This window comes from Aedes aegypti, chromosome 3, assembly GCF_002204515.2.
Source record: "Aedes aegypti strain LVP_AGWG chromosome 3, AaegL5.0 Primary Assembly, whole genome shotgun sequence".
NCBI lineage: Eukaryota > Metazoa > Arthropoda > Insecta > Diptera > Culicidae > Aedes > Aedes aegypti.
In genome coordinates, this window is record NC_035109.1 from 219,924,784 (window position 1) to 219,945,543 (window position 20,760).

Genomic DNA, 20,760 nt, shown 5'->3' on the forward strand with positions numbered 1-20,760 from the left:
ACCATGTGGAATTACGTACGTGAACTGTGCCTTACATCCATCCCTTAATCGTCACAAACCACCCTTATGTAAATTTCGTCATCAAATAATTAGTCCAATTTGCCAAACTGTCTGTGAGAAATTACTGCTGGGCATAACCCAGAGCAGTACTTACAAAGAGTTGCCCACCAAAAGAGTTGGCCTGAGCTGATGATATCATCCACTCGAACTCGACTGCTCCCGTCAGCTTCACGTCGTCGGAGTATGTCGTTGAAATGTCGATCGATCTTCGTTGGCTTGCATGTCTCCTCAGTGCTCCCACATATCCATACGACGGTAGCGATGGGTGAAGGCAACACTTTCCGTCATTCAAGGCAGTCGACTGCTCTGCTCTGAGTATGACGATAATGGCGTTCTGCTAAGTGGCGCAAACACATACACGCACACACCCTGTCAGCTCATTAGACGACGTAGGTTGATATCGAGCAATGAGATAAATTAACTACTAGGCAGTAGTAGATTGTCACCAAGTTGGATAGCTGAGGTTTTTTAAGCAAGTGAATGGAGTAACATGTGTTGCATTTAATTGTTGTATATGAACAAATCACAGCTTTTTGGTACAATATCCTGAGAAGGAATCACCAACTCGCAATAATCTTTGCCCCCTCCTCGAACCAACCAAGTGGTCTCAGACTTCTGATAATGACTAAAGTAAATGAACAGAGGAAAATGCTCACTGCATCCAGGATGGCACATTGAAAGTTTAGATGCTAAACAGACTCTCATAAATATTCATTGCTTTAATAATGAAGGCATGCTTGTGACACATATTGCCTAGGGCAGATGGTACAGTAGTATTAAAGCGGCATTTCATCACATATTATAGCAACTAAACTCAATCAACACACTCAGACAGTAGTTCGCTGATGTGTCCCAACTACTCTACTACTCTAGTTTCAAATATAGCTCAACTGCATAATTACCCTTCCGTAGCCGCTAATTGAAATAACCTCAAGCGTTTACGAATTCAGTAGATAGATTTGCTTCCCCACTTAGCGGAGCGATTACAGAGTTGATTCGTCTCAACGCGATATTGGAAGAGATAACGACACAGAAAACGAAATCCATGGATAATCAGCTTATATGGATAAATAGCTTATAGGATAAATATGTAAATATTATCAAAATGTATGATTTAGGTATATTTTCTACCGAAATTGTAAAAATTCAGCTTACAATAAAACATCTATTTACGCATTTGAGACATCACAGATTTAGTTTGGTACAACTGATGAATGTTTTGTGAACTCGAAATATTAAAGCTTTTGCTAAACCACAAGAACATCTTAGATGTGGCTGGCTATATCCTCCGTGACTTTTTGAACTCACAAACTCCTTGAAGTACCCAGTAATCGCTCAGGGGGGAGGGGATTAGATTTTTTTTCGAGAATGTAAAATGGCTCAATATTGATATATGAAATATGATTGAAAGGTATAAACCAATAATAACTTGATCATTTTTTTTTAACCTGATATGAATTTCGTAAACGGTACGAGCCAGGAGGTGGATGTTTTTTAGACGGTTCAGTCATACAAATTTTTATGACCATAATAAAACGGTCAAGACTGAGATTGTACACTGAGGCCGATGCACCAACACTGCACATTATGCATGTTGGCTGTATTGAGAATTATAATATATAAATTCAATTTAATAGTTTGAAATCTTTGACTGTGTAGTGCACCAAGTGCATCAAACCAGTGGTGTCTCGTCCTAAGTCGCCACTGGTTGAAATCTCAACCAAACTATTTTTGACATGATTCCTTCGTTCAAAATGATAAATACTTTGTGTAGTTACAATCTTCGTTGATCGGTACTTGTTTGAAAAATTACGATCTTACGACTTGCAACATTTGTATTAAGAAATAAAATATTTTAATAAAATAAAATAAAAATGATCATTGTTTCCTCGAATAAGTTAAAATGTCAAACTTCAATTTTCAAACAATCTATGATCAATTTATTTTATTTATATGGTTTGAACTTGTGCATCAAACCCAATCAATTGAATGAAAATGGCACACAATTTGACTCTTTATTATCCAATTGTGATGGATCATGCGCAAGAAAAAAGAATTAAAGAGTCGTTTCAAATTGTAAAATTTTGCAGACGGGCATAGTGCTCTTGATATTGCTATTCAAGAGTTATTTCTTATTCAAAAATAATAGAATTTTTATCAAAATTTGAAATATCTCAAAAGTTTGTTTATGCAAAGCTTTGAATTTTCAGTTTGATTTATTTAAAGTTACTTTCAAGCTGCGTTGGAAATTTCAAGCCGAGATCCAAGCCTCCAAACTTGACCATTTTGTAGGGACTGGGGGTAAAATGAACACCCTAAGCAATTTTCATGTTTTCTTGCTTATGAAGCTGTCAGATTATTCTTTAATTGCTCAGAATTGAAGAAGGATGTCTATGCAGTGTAACAAATTGAAATATTGTGATGGAAATAGAATTTCATCAACATTATTATAATTTTTAAAACTTCCTTCCACAGAGTCAATGTTCCAAACATGTGGGTAAAATGAACATGTAACGGGGGTAATATTAACATATTCTTGGGGTAAAATGAACATGTGATGGGGGTAATATGAACATATACTGGGGGTAAAATGAACACCATTCAAATTGAACGGGTTGCGGTATGATTCTCTGCGCTGTAACATGATCAATTCATATCTCACAGACATTCCGGCATCGATAGAACGTTTAGCCGCGACCATTTGGACGGCTGTCCATGTCTGTATTTGTATTTTCTCCGGAAAACTCCCGGCATCTGAAATAAAATCCGGTAGTATTCGCCCTGTCCCGGTATTCATATTACCCCAATCATGAGTGGTTAATTTAACCCTCAAAGAATCAACATCTTCTAATCATTTGTTCTACGAATTTAGAAGAAAAATATACTTTCTATTTCCGTCTACTTATCATAAATACGCCAAAGATATGATGTGCTATCACGGGTAAAAATGCGACACTCTAAAACAGGAGAAAGAGTCATGATTTCGGGAGGAAAGTGTGTTTTTATGTTATGAAAATACACAATGACCAAAAGTCATGAAATCATGGAACATTTTACCGTAACGCCGGCTGTACGTTACGTTTTCAATCTTTAGCGAAGAAAAATGGAAATTAAAATTCTCAAATCATAAAGCATGTATGCTGGAACCATGAATAAAATTCATGGAAACATGAGCACTATTCATGGATTTAGTCATCTGTCATTTATGATTCCTATTTTTGATACGAAAAGTGGCAATATAGGTCATGGAATCATGAAGCAAGATCTGATAACATGAATACAGGTCATGAAAACATAAGCACTTTTCATGTATTCAGTCTGTCATTTATGTTTCCAGTTTTGGTGCTGAAAAGTGGCAAGTTGAGTCATGAAATCATGAAGCAGGATCCCTGAATCATGAAAACGAAACATTATACGTCAGTTTATAATTGCCATTGGTAAACAAATAAAATAAAGATTAAAATTGTTACTGCTTTTGTGCCGTTTCGTTAGAAACCGTGAAAACATTCCACAAATGTCAACCTAACGAGTGTGACATCTTTAGCAGGAACGCGAACATTCGGTGATTAGGTTTGTACGCAAAATGTTGTTACGAGCATCAATTGAACTGGTAAATGGTCCCTGGGCTTGTGGATTGCATGAGTCATGGAACACTCCTAAACAACTCTGCGGATGTGGAAAGTGGAACTGGATCATCCGACTGCCGAAGGCCTTTTGTGACCTGCTCTTTCATAGGACGTGGGGAATGCATCATTTCCGAACAGTCAAAATCGCAGACGAGCTTGTCAAGCAAAATCTTCGCTAAAAGTCAAACATTGCCCGGTTCTGCAAAGTCAGGATTAAGTAAGTACATTGATTGTGTCGTGAAACAATGTGGGAACTCACATGAATTTCACCAAAAATGTCATCGGTATGATAACAAGGTTCCGAAGGATTTAAACTTTTTCAAAACAAAACTTTTTTTATAATTTCACTGGAAAAGATCACCGATCGCCACGAGACACGTTTATTAAGTTGAAGAAATTGACAGTTAGATTTGTATAACGTCCTGAGCATACGAATTCTTGCATAATAGTTACGATTTCATGACTTTTAGTCATGATATCATGAAACATAAAATTTTATGAAATCATGACTTTTTGTTCATGAATCCGGAAACGGATTTTTTTCCGTGTACGCTGTTCAGTGGATTTTTGATGATTTCAGTCATAAAAACCTTATATTTCACGAGTGTAAATTACATTATCAGAGAAATTGGATAGGCATACTTTGTTTTTGTTTACTTTTCCAACTTTTGACAGTTCGAGATCGCGCTGGAGTTTTCGAAATAGTTTCTTAGTCCAAGGATTAAGGATGGTGCTACGTTTTGCATAGATTTATAGGATAATTACCGTTAAACACAAACCTGTTCATTTTACCCCCCTGTTTACCCACAGTTCCCCTACGGAAAAATGATTAATGCGTACTTTGGGATCTAAGTGTGCGGCGGCTAAAAACGGAAGCAAATATTTTATGGCGGAGCATGAGTTTTATGAAAATTTTAAAATTTTATTCGTGAAAAACAGTAGGTGTGGATGTGCACTTATTTGGATTTTCTGAAGACGTTCGTGTTGATTCAAATTTGTTCAACGCGAGATGTGACATTCCAGCCATCGATTATGCAGTCAACGCCTCCACTATGAACTAGCATTAAGAACTGTTCATTTTATAAAGTGGACACCTTATGCATACTGTATCTTTTTAATTTATCAATGAAATTCAATTGGTTTTCTGCACATCGTTCGACTAGTATTGTACAGTGTTGTGATAATAAACATTTTCCAAAATAATTAAATTTCACATGAATATGGAACAGCGATTAGAACGGTCGATTTTTGAATGTTATCAAAATAAATGATTGTTAGAAATTGGGTTGAAAATTCTACAATTTATTTTTTTTTTTATTTTCAAAAAAAGGCTTGTTATTTGAAAGCATCATCAATCAGAAGCCTGAAGGAAAAAAATCAAGTACTTTTCGAGCAACAATTTTACTGATATAATAAAATTATTTTTCCCCTAAATTTTTTAGAGAAACATGTTTTAAATTTATGGGGCCCAGATAGCCGTAGCGGTAAACGCGCAGCTATTCAGCATGACCATGCTGAGGGTCGTGGGTTCGAATCCCGCTGGTCGAGAATCTTTTCGAAAGGAAATTTTCTCGATTCCCAGGGCATAGAGTATCTTCGTACCTGCCACACGATATACGCATGCAAAAAATGGTCATTCGGCAAAGAAAGCTCTCAGTTAATAACTGTGGAAGTGCTCATAAGAACACTAACCTGAGAAGCAGGCTTTGTCCCAGTCGGGACGTAACGCCAAAAAGAAGAAGAAGATGTTTTAAATTTGAAGAAAATTGATATGAGTAGAATTTTTTGGTTAAAAGTACGTCCTGACGGAAAAGCTGATATAGTATTGATATGAGAAATAACTTACGCCTTCATAGAGTTACTTATTTAGTCCCCACGTCACATATAAAGCACAATAGAAACACAATTGCTTTATTCTAAGAAGACCTTTTAAAGTACATTGACAATTAACAAAATTGGCAACACTGCTGTAATAAAATCGATTTAATTTTCCCCATATTATTCTCATAATATGTTATTCTTAGAATACCAATTGAAATATTCGGAGAAAACCGTTTACAATTTGCTGTGGATCGATAAATATGCGCACATGATTTTAAAAGTATGAGACTTTTTGGTAAAACTACCATAAACAGTAAAATTTATACTTAAGACTGTGGTTTAATCTCACAATTTGCTCTCGTTTATCCAAATATAGTTTTTTTAGTAATCCAAACTAGTTTTGAACACGCTTTTTACTTTTCTCTTTTGCTGGGAGAGAAAGGATGGTGCATCAGCAAATTTGGCCATAACTGGGTAAATCACTAATGTTACCTAATGTCAGAGAATGGTGGAATATAATTGATTTTTTTAAGCTATACTTATAGTAGAATACTAAAGGATACAAACATACAATTTGTTCATAAAAATTTGGATTTTTGTTTTGCGAAAAATAATGTTAAACTTTAACGAACAGCTTTTCTTAGGACTTTTTGGAAAAACTATTTAGCTCTTCAACCGAATACATTTTCTAAGATCTTATATTTTCATAGCAGTGTAGAATAATAGTTAAACGATGCACAGAAAACCGATTACGATTTTATCAATAAATAAAAACGATATAGCATAAACAAAGTGTCCACTTTATAAAATGAACAGTCCTTACAAGAGGCTCATCTCTTTTGAACGATTCTGAGACGACGGAACGTTTCTGTTGAAGTTTGGATCCGGTGAGTTCGTTTCAATTTGGGTTTGCATTGTTTGTGATAGCTTGAATGTCAGGGACCAATGCACGAATTCAGTTATTTGACGTTTGTGCGATGTCACATTCTTTCGTTATTTGGCCACATAATTACCACGGCACCGCTTAAACGTCATATAGTGAACTCGTGCATTGGTCCATTGGTGATCAGATTTTTGTGTTTGATGCGGTGAATGCAAGTGGTTGAGCTTTTCGAGAACCATGCAAGAGTTACTCTTCCAGTCTATATTTTATGGCAGAAAGGTCATCTTTGACTTAATGGGAGATGAAAATCAGTTCCTGGTAGACGGAATGGCTATCTGGTAGTGATAGTCACGGCTTTACAAATCACATAGCATGATACGTAATGCTGTAGCAGATTTTTTTTTGTTATTTTCATTGAAAAAGTATTTATCTTGGATCAAATGTTGGTCAGTCATTAGCAATCACATACATTTCGATTTTTAGCAACATACAAAGTAGTTGATACAATTTTCAATTTTCTAATCTAATCTAATCTAAGCGCTTGTACAGCCAATATTGAAAAGCATCCTGGAAATAGTTGATACAAATTTCAATATTGTAACAAAAGGTTGAATCTATTTTATATCCCTGTGGTTACAAAACGCGAGGGAGGTCAGATTTCCTTTTTTTTTTTCAGAGAGCGAGTAAGGGCGATTAAGCCTAGGCTCTGTAGCCAGGACTTACGGCAGAAAAGCCTTTATCCCATCCCAGGGAAATGCCCACAAACAACAATGGAGTGCGCATTAACTTTCGTAGCAACGCCTCTCCTAACGATTTTGTTTATTATCCTAAATGGAACGGTTGGTACGGTTGTCCCCGTTTCTTCTTTCACAATACTTCAAACTTTTTTGTTGATCATGTTAGGCTGATACAAATATTAATTTTCTTTTATGTCCCCCCCCCCTTCGAAAATCCGAAAATTTTGAAGGGGAGAAAAAAAAGATTCATCATTTTTTGACATCATATAGGTTTTTTTCAATTTTTAAAGTAAAAAACAAGTAAAATAATGATCCAGAGGACGATTAAAAAAAGTTTAACAACTATCATTAAAAATAAAAATTTCGAAAAAATAACTTTTTTTTCATTTTAATTTTTTTGTTCCTTATTTATTTTTATCCCCCCCCCCTCGTACCTTGCAAGTGGTCTCGGACATAAAAGAAATTTAATATTTGTATCAGCCTTATTCATTCGTGAATAACCTGATCGACGTGAATTTTTGAAATACCTCCAAACCCTAAGTCTGCACAGTGGGCCTGACCATTTTGATGTTTGTATCAAATCATTGATTGTTGGGGCCCAGATAGCCGTAGCGGTAAACGCGCAGCTATTCAGCATGACCATGCTAAGGGTCGTGGGTTCGAATCCCACTGGTCGAGGATCTTTTCGTAAAGGAAATTTTCTCGACTCCCAGGGCATAGAGTATCTTCGTACCTGCCACACGATATACACATGCAAAAATGGTCAATCGGCAAAGAAAGCTCTCAGTTAATAACTGTGGGAGTGCTCATAAGAACACTAATCTGAGAAGCAGGCTTTGTCCCAGTTGGGACGTAACGCCAGAAAGAAGAAGAAGATCAAATTATTGATATGCTGCAAACATTAATTATGACAAGAAAATACTGGAAGAAATTTCGGTATTTCCAGGATGCTTTTCAATATTGGCTGTGCAAGCGCTTAGATTAGATTAGATTAGATTAGATTAGAAAAAAATATTAATGCGTACTTTATTCTATCCAGTCTGTAAGTGAACAATTTGAAAGTGTGTGTTAATTTAAACGATAATCATTCATAAAGAGAGTTACACGATCAAATGATTAGGACCTCCTTTATATCAGAATTTGTGAGAGATACTAACTGCTATTTTGTCAACGAGCCATGTTTTCCCCATTTGGGCGTTTTTTTTTATTTTTTTCGAAAAGATGAAATATAAGGAATGATATTGAAAAGACAGCCATAATTTTAAAATGTGACCAATTTGTATCTGATTGAACTATAAAGTTCAGTTAAATGATAAATTATTAATAATGATAATATACTGGTTCAGATGAACAACTCATCAATTCAAAATAACCCACAGTAAAGTATACATTAAATGTTGTAGGGGTTAGAGCTCACGCTTCTCACGTCGAGGGGTAAAGCCGATAGTGACGACTTCCTTTCGATGGGAAGTAAAACCGTTGGTTGAACTAGCCCAGGGCTAAAAATCTTTTTAATAAAGATAGAAAAAATAAGCTTGTAAAAAATCATTGAAAGCATGTAAGCAATAAAAAAGTATGTGGAACGTCTGTCACAATTAACATGATGGGTCTTTAGATCAATAGCACAGTCCTACCCTACGGAAAAATGCTTCGAAGTGAATTGTTCCCAAGTCTGACCATCATTTGGTTTCATAAGGATAATGTAACATCATCCTAATGATATTCTAGAAATAAAAAAGGATTCCGATTCCAACACGGTTCTGTTTTTGGTAATTGAATATCTCAACTTTGTTGCCAAAAATGGAATCCCACTGTACTAATCAATAACAAGTAATTTCTCAAAATTTGAATTAGTGTAACAAAATTTTCTTAGCCCATATAAATAACTTTAAATAGTCTTTGAAAACGAATGCAATTTGTTCATGTAGGGTTTTTTTGATTTTGTTTTACCAATATTTTTAACAATTTTCCATTAGTAACAGCTAAAGATTATTTCAGGGAATAAATGAATATCGCAAAATAAATTATATCATTATTATTATATAAATTCTAAAATTTTTATAATGGGTTCCGCAACGTTAATCGCATAAATGACATATATGCATCATTGAAAAAAAAAAACTTTTTATTTCGCTAAGTTTCGCTATTTGGAAGTTACTCCCGAAAACTTATTTTTGAAAACAAAACGTCATATTTGTATCATAAAACTCATGAATATGACATGAAATGGAAAAATATATATTTGGCCGTCAGTTTACGTAGAAGTAGGCATATTAGTTTAGATTACTAAAGCTTACACGGGAAAAAATTCTGTGGTAAAAATAACTATTTTAGCTGACTACGCTCATTCTTGAAACTACCATGGAAATTCAGACTAATTTACTATGTTTACGGTACACCCCACCGCATTACTGGTACAGACATGGTTAAATCAAGCGCATTTCTGGTCTGCTGAAAATTGCCGGTGCGAACGCTTAAGTTAACCCCCTAAAATGGTAGTTTTTATCGCACAATTTTTTTTGCGTGTAGGATTCCGTAAAACGAACTTGGGTGTAAGCACAAATGAATCCGACAAACTAACAATATGCCGCGTGCGCAATCAATGCGCCACCTAGCAGCGAGTAGCCCAACATCCAAGCAACGCTGAACATCATTCCGCGCTTGTCGGAGTTGAACCAATTTGAAGCTTTTCCCCCCCAGCGAGGAAAAATAAAAGCATAAAGCAAAAGCTTCTTCGCACTCACCTAAAGCACTCCGCAGTGACGTGTTGTGTTGGATGTGATGCTCAGCCCCATCTTCCTCCGGTTCCTCCTGCAGCGTTGGGTGGGCCGTCTCCCAGATCGTCTTCATGTTTTGGAGCTTTGGTGGTTGATCGAGTCGCACTCGAGGCAACTCGGCAAACAGAACGTCCGTCAGCTGTTCGAAGCCACAATATATAGTGGGTGGGTGGGAAACGAAAGTAAAAGCAATTTATAATGTATGTTTTGCAGCAGACGGTGGTTTGGACGCAGAAAAGCTTTGCGCGCTTTTTATTGAAGGAATGATTGTGGGTCAGTAGTAAGTGAAATTACCTTCGCGTCTTTTTTCGGTGTTAGTGGGAATATCTTTATCCATTAATTATAATAGCAGTTATAATTAAGAGTAGCAGCAGTTGGGTGAGGAAATCGAAATCGGTGTATAAGGTTAGTAAGAAGATTAGGGAAAAGTGTTGCGAAAGTCTTACCGAGAGTTCTTCGCTGCAATAGGATGTGAGAGTCTGTTCATCTTGTTGTAGGACGCAGTATAGAGGACCCCATGGTACGTTGACCGAGCGTGCAGATTGACCTTCAGTTTCTGTAAGAGACAAAAAGTATTTGGTATTAGATGCGAATTGAAAATTTAAGAACATGTGAAAGATGTGTTTGTCAAAAGTCCATATGCCAAACGGTGTCATGTTTAGTATTTCTGTTGTTCTTTTTTTTATGCCTTATAAAACTTTAGGTGCTTTGAGGGACTGTTCGAGGATCATAAGAAAAAGTGTTTTCATTTTGTTTCATTTGATTAAATTCACGTCATGATGTGCACTTATACGCAAGCTTTATAAGATAAATTGAAAAAGAAAAAGGTCACTCAATAGTTATCAAGTGTATTGACAATTTTATTGAATTAGTTTTCGGTGTGTAAATTTATGTTTAGACGGGGTTGGTGGCCCAATGGCTACCGCTTCTGCTTAATAACCAGAAGATCATGTGTTCAATCAATAGAATTATTACAGTGGGGATTTGCTCGTTGGGGGTCCGCTACATGGAATGACTCTATGGTTGCATGTTCGCTGGTTGGAAAATGTTCCAACTAAAAAGCACTCGGATGTCAAGAGTAGATGTCAAACTGACTTTGACATCTGAGCACCTTTGCATTGAAGTCTCCTTATATAGAACATATGAGCATGTATATGTGCGTTTTGTGACGATTTGCTCTCCAAATGCGGGAGTCTGGAGCATTTTCACCGGCTGTCAGTCGTTCCAACTAACGAGTCGGATTCGCTAGCTGGAAGGTAGTCGTGTTCCAACCAGCGAATCCCCGCTGTAGTAGTAGAACGCTAATGGCGTAGTTGTCACAAAACTGATTTTAATTTGTATTACCTTAAATTATGGTTTCTCATTGTTTGTTCTATACCATGATGTTGTTTTGGTTCTTAAAATTAATCTGACACTTTGAGGCTCGGTACTCACGCTGTCAGTGCGTGGCAAACTAGATGTTGGTAACACGAACAGCAGCGACATTGGCATTCTTAGGTTAATGCTTCTACTGTTCAATCCCAGGCCCGTCCCTTTCCTCGTACTTTGTAGTTGTATACTTCTGTCTTTCACTCTCAATATATCACAGTTGATCAATATATCACAGTTCATAGCATTTGCTAGAACCCGAGATGGACAAAAAAACGTTTCCTTACGCTTCCATTCTTCCATCATTATAGCACGCCTTTCCTTACGCCTGATACATAGGCAGTCTGCTAACCAAAGAGCAAGCCTCTCTGCCATAAAAAAATTACCAACCCTACACCTTCCCGCATTAAATGGCGTGGACGCAGTGGTATATACGGTCTACTGTGAGAGCCACATTGATGCATTATCAAGTCCTCCCCCTTCCCCTCATTGGTCAGCATTCTGACGTGGTAGGCGCAATTATCGCCTAAAAATAGAAGCTCATCAGCACTTACACTACCCACCATAAGTATGGAATCGCGTATTGCAACACTCATACTGAAATTTGCAGCACCTTGAAAAGTTTAGCATCACCTAAAATGAACATTATCTCGAGATTCTGAAGTGCTAGATCGATGTATTTTTGAGGTCATCTTAAAAAATACGTCTTTAAACCCCCGCGATTTTTTATTTTTGTTGAAAAAATTTTTAGCACTGGATTTTGGGTGATGCTAAACTTAAAAGTGCTGCAATACTCAGTATTGCAACGATTCCATACTTATGGTGGGTTGCGTATACACTGATGGTGTCAGTTATCCCCAAGCAGTCATCTGATTGGTTCCTTGTGTAAGTGCAGCTGATCTCACGATACTGTAGTAGCAACCAGGGGCGGCTAATCAAGTTCAAGCTCAGTTAGTTTTCGGTGTGAAAATTTATGTAATAACTGTATTAGCTTTAATGGCAATTTTATCGAGAATTTATGTTCATGTCTAATTTTCCCCCTTTTCCCTGAAAACAAAACTTCAACTGCACGTACATATCATCTGCTCTTAAATAATTAAAAAAAATCAATTATTTTTTTAACATTAAAATAATCTTTTCTTTTAGCAGTAGAGAATCGTTTAAAAAATAATAAACGAGACTTTTCCTTATCAACTGTTCCGATGGAACTATATGGACTGTAGTTATAGTTAACAACTACCATCAAGTCGTTACACAAGTATTCTTCTTTTTGGCCTTACGTCCTCACTGGGGGACAGAGCCTGCTACTCAGCTTAGTGTTCTTATGAGCACTTCCACAGGTATTAACTGAGAGCTTTCTTTGCCGAAATTGCCATTCTCGCATTCGTATATCATGTGGCAGGTACAATGATACTCTATGCCCAGGGAAATCAAGCAAATTTCAATTACGAAAAAAGCCGAGTGGTTAGAGTCCACGGCTACAAAGCAAAACCATGCTGAAGGTGTCTGGGTTCGATTCCCGGTCGATCCTTGATCTTTTCGTATTGTAAATTTCCTAGACTTCCCTGGGCATAGAGTATCATCGTACCTGCCACACGATATACGAATGCAAAAATGGCAATTTTGGCAAAGAAAGCTCTCAGTTAATAACTGTGGAAGTGCTCTTTGAACATTGAAGCTGGAAAGCAGGCTCTTTCCCAGATGTAATTTACGAAAAAAATTCTTTCTAGACGAGAAAATAAAATGATAACAAGAAGAAGCTTAATTCATAAATCCATTGAATTGTGAAAGAAGAACGAATTGATTGCAAATTCGTTAATGCAATTTGTGTGATATGCACATCTGGCATCATGAATAACTATTGCGTGATTTACGATCAATTTGATGAACAGAAATGGATTACCCATGGTTTTGAAATCGAAACCTACCAGTGCAATGCGTCCGAGTTAATTAATTTTCAAATCAGCTTCCCACAATGTATCTACGCATCATCCGCATAAGCTAAACACATGAATTGCATTTTCATGTCTATCCAGAAAAAAAAACAATTTATGCTACCGGACAGAACGATAAAATTGAACCCGACATGCTACTCTGCGCTGCTAGCTAGAATGGAGCAATCAAATCGACAGGGCACTGTTCTCCTCAGACCGTCATTATCAGAAAATAAATCTCCACCAAATCTGAGCTTCGTTTTCTATTGCTAACGGTTTATCATTTACCGTGATTATAAGAAGAAATATAAATATCAGAAGCACTAATTTTAAATAGTTTAAAGAGGCATTCTAATATCGTTAAGCATGTTCAAATGTTGTCAATGATTATCACATATCGCATAAGGTTTAGACATTATTATTTTAGGCTCAAGCACATTACATATTATTATAACTATTATTGAAATGAATTTTATTGCACAACAATATGTATGACATGAGTGGTGGACATGAGCGCTCACATTTAACATTTTTCACATCCCTTTGTTTCAAAGAATACTTTGAGAACTTTAGCTTACGATTGTGTGGTGCGTCTTCCTTTGCTGAATCTTTCTACCCTAAATCGATCTTTTAAATCGAGTCTAACTCTGTTCAACGCGACAATCTCAATCAATGTACCGTTTTGATTCAAATTCCGGACACTCGACTTTGTTATTATTAATTTATTTTTAATTCACTTGGTATTACACCAATTAGTTTGATGAAATCTCGTTAACGATGTTACGCCAATTTACTCGATCCATGGCTGTGTCCCTCAACTTCGATTTTGGCCCAAGCTCTCCAGATCTTATTGCACCTGATCAAGCCACCTCGCTCGCTGTGCTCCACGCCTTCTTGTACCAACCGGATTCGACGCGAATACCATCTTCGCAGAAGTGCTGTCCGGTAGAATTGCAACATGCCCTGCCCAGCGCACCCTTCCGGCTTTCGCCACCTTCTGGATACAGAATTTGCCGTAGAGCCTAGCGAGCGTTTTGTACATGGTGCATTTGATGCGGGGGTGAATCTTTCTCGATCGCTGCTTCTTCTGGAGCCCATAGTATGCGCGAGTTCCACTGATGATGCGTCTCCGTCACGACTAACGTTGATATAAGCTGCTAACAAGGATCCGAGGTAGACGAACTACCTCGGATCCTTGTTAGCGGCTTATATCAACCTCCTCGAACGTATCCTTGTCTATCGTAACACTGCTTCATAGGCGGACTCTGTCGCGCTCGGTTCCGCCTATCAGCATGTACTTTGTTTTTGGCGCATTCACCACCAAGCCGACTTTTGTCGCTTCACGTTTCAGGCGGGTGTACAGGTCTGCCACCGTTCCAAATGTTCTGTCGACATTATCCATATCATCCGCGAAGCAAACGAATTGACAAGATGTTGTGAAAATCGTACCTCGATTATTAAACCCGGCACTCCGCATGACACCTTCTAGCGCGATATTGAACAGCAGGAACGAAAGTCCATCACCCTAAGTATCAAAGTCCCCGGCGGCATACGAATGAACTGGAATGTCCAGCCGACATCTTCATGCTATTCTGCTCACCGTTCATCGTTGCTCTTATTAGTCTTGTGAGCTTCCCGGTAAAGCTTTACTCTTCCATGATTTTCCATAGCTCTTTGCGGTCCGCTTTTAAATCGATGAACAGGTGATGCGTTGAGACTTGGTATCCACGGCATTTCTGGAGGATTTTCCGTACAGTGAAGATTTGATCAGTCGTCGAGTGGCCGTTGATGAAAGCAGCTTGATAACTTGATTAAATAACTGATAACTGGTGATAGACGACGGAAGATAATCTGGTATAGCATTTTGCAAGAGGCATTCAGGATCGCACGATAGTATTCACATCCCATTTGTAGATGGGGCATATGACCCCTTGTTTCCACTCCTCCGGCAGCTGTTCCGTTTCTCAGATTCTGACAATCAGACGCAAACAGACACAGGCGACAAACCTTTTCATTTTGATGAGTTCAGCCAATACCATTCTTACCAGCTGCCTTGTTGTTCTTGAGCTGGTTGATGGCAACATTAACTTCTCTCAATGTGGGAACAGCTTGGTTTCCTTCATCCGCCATGCTGACGTAGTCACTTTCTCCGCTGTCGTGACCCTCTGCGCCTGTGTTCTTCGTGCCATTTGGGTGTTCGTCGTAGTGCTGATTCCACCTTTCAATCATCTCACGTCCGGCCGTCAAGCTGCGTCCATCCTCATCTCTACTCATTTTGGCTCGCCGAACGAAGCCTTTTCGGGATGCGTCAAGCTTCTTGTGGAACTTTCGTTTTTCTTGTGAACGATGGAGCCGCTCCATTTCTTTACATTCCGCTTCTCCAAGGCGGCGCGTTTTATCCTGAAATAGACGGGTTTGCTGCTTTCGTTTCCTTTTATATCGCTCTACGTTTTGTCTCGTTCTTTGCTGCAGCGTTGCCAACCTTCCAGATTTGTTTGAAATATTCCAGATTTTTGAAGCCCCATTTCACAAAAGTCTGGAAGACCCAGATAGAATTTCTCACGAATTTGCAAGGTTTTAAAATGATTTTATAAGGCACGACATAAGAAATCCAGACTTTTCCAGACAAAATTTTCAAAATTTTCTAGATTTGAAAAAAAATGACTTGGCATTTCTGCTTGCTGCAGCATTGTAATCCGCGCTGCATCCTTTTCCTCCAAAATTTGCCTGCATTCTTCGTCGAACCAATCGTTACATGTCTTCCTTTCCATGCACCCGACGATGCTCTCGTTGCGTTGTTGATGGATGCTTTTATAGTACTCTAGCAGTCCTCAAGAGGGGCTTCGTCAAGCTCGCCCTTTTCCGGCAACGCTACCTCGAGATGTATGGAAAACATTCCACACAAAATGTTTCAATATTTGCCGATTAAAAGTTCCCACATAGGATGTGTCCGAAACAATCCTCAAGAGGCAAAAGTGAGGGTGCGTCCGGAATAAGAATCATGTAAAGGTCACACATTTCTATTTTTTGAATTAACTTACGTTGCGGAATCGGAATGTTTACCTACCATCGAGTTTTAAGAGATTCAAAAGCTTATTTACACTGAAAAATAATACAGTTTGATTTATTTAACATGCTGCTTGATGAGTTGTTCTTCATTGAGGCTTTTAGTGTCCGTAATATGAATCAAAACGGTAATTTCAGTATAATTAAATTGAAAGAAAGAAGCAGTTAGGAATATTCAATATTTTTTGGTTTATATAATTCTAAATCGTAGCACTTGCACAGCTTGATTTTTATGCGTTACTTTGAAATCAAAATCTTATTATGTAATTAAGTTAAGACGTTTCAAGTTCACCATAGATCTTAGCTAGAAATGGAAATGTTTGAGACATAACAGCTATGATATATGGTAAAAATAAAATTGTTTATTAATTCTGCATAACTTTCAGTTATGACTTCAGGAAAATCGTAAATTGTTCTGTGTCACAATTGATTATTATACTGATCTACCATAAACTGATTTGAATCGTCCACAAATTGAATATTTCTTTGTGAGCTTTTAATTCAATCAGTCTCACACTGTGCTTGTTAAATTAAGAATCATCAGCTATTATGATCGGTAAAGACAAATGAAAAAATCGTACTGTTGAAGCCAAGCTATAGTTGTTTATGTTAAAAATAATAATCATCTTCGTGTTCTTTGTAACTTTGCAATTAGTTTCAATTTTTTGGACAACCATTTGAAATTGAGATCCGAGAGTGAATTTGCAACGATGTTGCACTTCTTGGAACAATATTAAAACGGATGCTTCATACTTTTCATTAATTTCTTCTATTTTATACCACCGCTTTTTATGTCGTTGTATCATTTTATTCAATATACTACACTGAATTTAGAAAGGTAACAAAATTTGATATTATGTGATACTTGGAAGGACTCGATCAAACAATCAAAACCGAAGAAATTACAAAGTACAAAGCTGCCCACAATCAAAAACTCAGTTTGGAAATATTCGTTGAGCAATACTTGCGCTTTGTTATACAACTTGTAATTATGAGTTGTATGTGAAGTATGTTGAAACGAGAGTACAAGGGTTCACTAAGTTATCATGAAAATTGTGCTACACAAATAATTTAGTTACATGATAAAATTAGCTTCGTAATGCCGTAAAATTTTGAAAAACATGTGCGACACATAATTTCGGTTTGCCACTGACATCATTTGAGTAAGTATGATTAACAATATAAGAATGTCTTTTAAATTTCCTTAAGGTGAAGGTGAATCGAAGCTAAGCTGGAGATCCGAACATTCGTTTAAGCTGATTGATTGATTGATCGATTGGTCACTCGCTGGTGGAGAATAATCGATCAAGTTTTCAGTTCAAACGGATGTTCGGTTCTCCAGATTTGTTCTCTGGCAAATTTAAGATTTGGCTTCGTTTATATCTTCACCTTAAAATTAATGCTTCTAATGGTGACGTGTCAAGAAAAAAGCGTAACTCTAAATTTTGTCGATCTCTTAGTTCAAAACTCCACACAGAGGTTACAAATAACTAGACATACCAATCCATTTTTGATGGTATACTATGATAATGGGTATGTAAACACATGGAAATCTACAACCAAACTACTGTTCGACATCATTTATATTAAAGCTAGATACGAGAATGTTAATAGAGAATATGGATTAGGTTTATGCATTAAACTACTTGGTTTATAGAAACAAACACCTTAGTGATTTAGATGAAATAAACACGACAATCACCATTTTAAGTCTATAATAATTTGCAAAGAATAGCATCTGTGAATAGGTATCGATTGATTATTATATTTCGATATTTAATTCTATATTAATCAATCGTTTAAGAAAAATATAAGTATATGTCGAATAATATCAAATGAATTGCGGCAAGTTTGTAAGGCCGTTGTATACCTCTAAGCCGTAGGTTTTCAGCTTTTTGTCACGTGGAGCACTTTCTTGAAATAAAATTGTTACGCGGAGCACTTGTTCTTAATCACACTGTTTGAAATTCAGATTATTACATCGATATAGGCGACCCCACTGAAGCGCCCATCTAACGAATAGGGAGTTGTGGGTTCGATCCCCACCAAAGCACGTGGTTTCTTTTCGCAATATCAATTTCAATTTGTACATTTGACACCAGTCTTCAAATTTGCCTTTGCTTTGCGTGATTTGATTCATAAAACAACGATTAAGAGAATGCACGATCCTTATTTTCCAATCCACAAGGCTTTGATTTGATCCTATCATTTCGGTGAAAATACTGCATCATTTTTCTAAATCATTTGTGACTCATTCAACAAGGTTAGACTAAGCTGCAGAGGGATATCAAGCTTTGCTGGTAGGCCTAGCAACGCACCACTGTTTTCTTTTCATCGCGAATTCACGAAGTGCGCGTCAATGGTTAACAAGTGATAATATTTATCAAAAATGGTACACGATGTTGTGTTCTTCTTCTTTCTGGCGTTACGTCCCAACTGGGACAGAGCCTGCTTCTCAGCTTAGTGTTCTTATGAGCACTTCCACAGTTATTCACTGAGAGCTTTACTATGCCAATGACCATTTTTGCATGTGTATATCGTGTGGCAGGTACGAAGATACTCTATGCCCTGGGAAGTCGAGAAAATTTCCAACCGAAAAGATCCTCGACCGGTGGGATTCGAACTCACGACCCCTCAGCTTGGTCATGCTGCATAGCTGCGCGTTTACCGCTACGGCTATCTGGGCCCCGTGTTGTGTGTACAGAGTTATTCAGAATTCAACTCATCTATGGTTGTTGCTCTACGCACTACTATAACCTGTTATTGAGTATCAGTTGAATTTGCTCATGTATTCTATATAAACGTTAATGCAATCATCTTTTTATTACAGCCACAATCAGTTTTCTTAGTCTTTTCCTACGAAAATGGCATGATATTTAATCATTGGCACTGGCATTGGCGTCATGATCGAACAGGAACACCACCACTGTAGCGCTGTGGAGGCATGGATCATTTCATGGAGCCCAACTATTATTGCTCCGTTCAGAACAGGGCTATATTATACGGACCCTGATCTTCAACACTCTGTTATGCATTACTTCACAATATTTTAATCCTATGTTATGTGGCAATAAAAAATGTTCTTGGGATGTCTGAAAAAGATCTACCAAATGAAAATATCATGGAAAAAATTGTTTTTACATACAATACGCGCCTCTATTCTCACACTCAATTGAAAAAACGTATCAAATGTTCCTCTTTCTAAGTCCATTTAACCTGACAAACAAATTCCATTATGCCCGGATGGTCAAGTTTGACATTAACGTTGTAACATATGAATTTTACATTTTGAACCAAACTTTTTTTTCGTAGATATAACATATATTTAAACGATTTCTGGTACTCAAAGGAATTATTAGTTTTCACCCAGGTATACTTTTGATCGAAAAATCGATTTGCATTCCCGTTTACGCCAGCAAAATCAGATGGGACATGGATTCGAACGAATAAGATTAATACGCCGTAAACAATAATAAGGATGATAATCTATGGGAGATATTCTATGCCCAGGGACGTCAAGGAAATCGACAAGATGTTTGAACCCTGCCACCTTCAGCTGAAAACCGTTATTCTACACAGCGATTTTTTCTTATGCTAGCTATGGTCTGCCTAGAGTATGCAGTTTGCTTTGAAATGATTTGAATGAATGATGCATTATTTTTGATCAAGTGAGCACAGGAGCAATTGCATTGAAAAGGCGCGAATCCTACGCGAAGCATTGACATTTTCAAAGCATGCTTTTCAAAAAATCTGTGCAGGCCATGATGATCCTTGAAGACTGTTTGACACGTGTTTCGTCGTGTAAGGGATGGTACACAAATTATGTCCCTTTGTCACGTTTTTTGCATGAGTCCTCCGAAATTTTTGTAAGGCTTGTCACGCTTGGCTTGACCATCTCCCCCCCCCCCTCACAGCGTGACGTTATTTGTAAATGACCCTAATGTAAACTTCAAATGTTAAAACCTTATAACAGCAAGATTCCTTGGTCGGGAAATGTTCTACAACTTGATCATTAATTCACTGTGCAAGAGAATTCCATGCCATTCCTGGTTGATGAGTTTCGTGGTATCCATTTCACGTAAAGAATCGTGAACTTGTTCCGCCAAGGTGCTGTAAAATGCGGGTACCGTAATCCGGGGTATCATTGATCAGTGGGGGTAACATTGATCGGAATGACTCATCTCGTAAAAAGTTAGTATCATCGTTTATTGATGGAACATTTCCAAATCACGAATGGTGCTTCTCTTTCCTATATTCATAAGCTAATGTAAGTGAGGATTTTTGTGAAAATTGCGTTTACATTATGCGTAAATTTGTCAACTTTTCGAAACAATGATTTCAATGGGTAAGGATAACACTACCGAAGATTCATGTCTCACATAAGTTCTGCAAACGATACGAGCAAGGAAAATGCGATTCTTACCAAAAATGGCATCGCCGAAAACGATTCCGATGTCAAAACTTTCATAAGTATGCTCAATTAGGCAA

At 37.4% G+C, this 20,760-nt stretch overlaps 1 protein-coding gene across 2 annotated transcripts in view; it reads right to left on the minus strand.

Annotated features, from left to right (window-relative positions):
* Positions 1 to 20,760, minus strand: part of LOC5579847 (probable Ras GTPase-activating protein) — a 538,326-nt gene that overhangs the window by 379,329 nt on the left and 138,237 nt on the right. Inside the window, exons 3-5 of one of the 2 annotated variants that reach the window (XM_021854120.1) lie at positions 10,351 to 10,460; positions 10,199 to 10,231; positions 9,872 to 10,043 (exon numbers count right to left, since the gene is read on the minus strand). In XM_021854120.1, coding sequence (XP_021709812.1) covers positions 9,872 to 10,043; positions 10,199 to 10,231; positions 10,351 to 10,460 — 315 coding nt within the window. The remainder of the gene's footprint in view (positions 1 to 9,871; positions 10,044 to 10,198; positions 10,232 to 10,350; positions 10,461 to 20,760) is intronic. The other variant, XM_021854121.1, reaches the window with a different exon arrangement.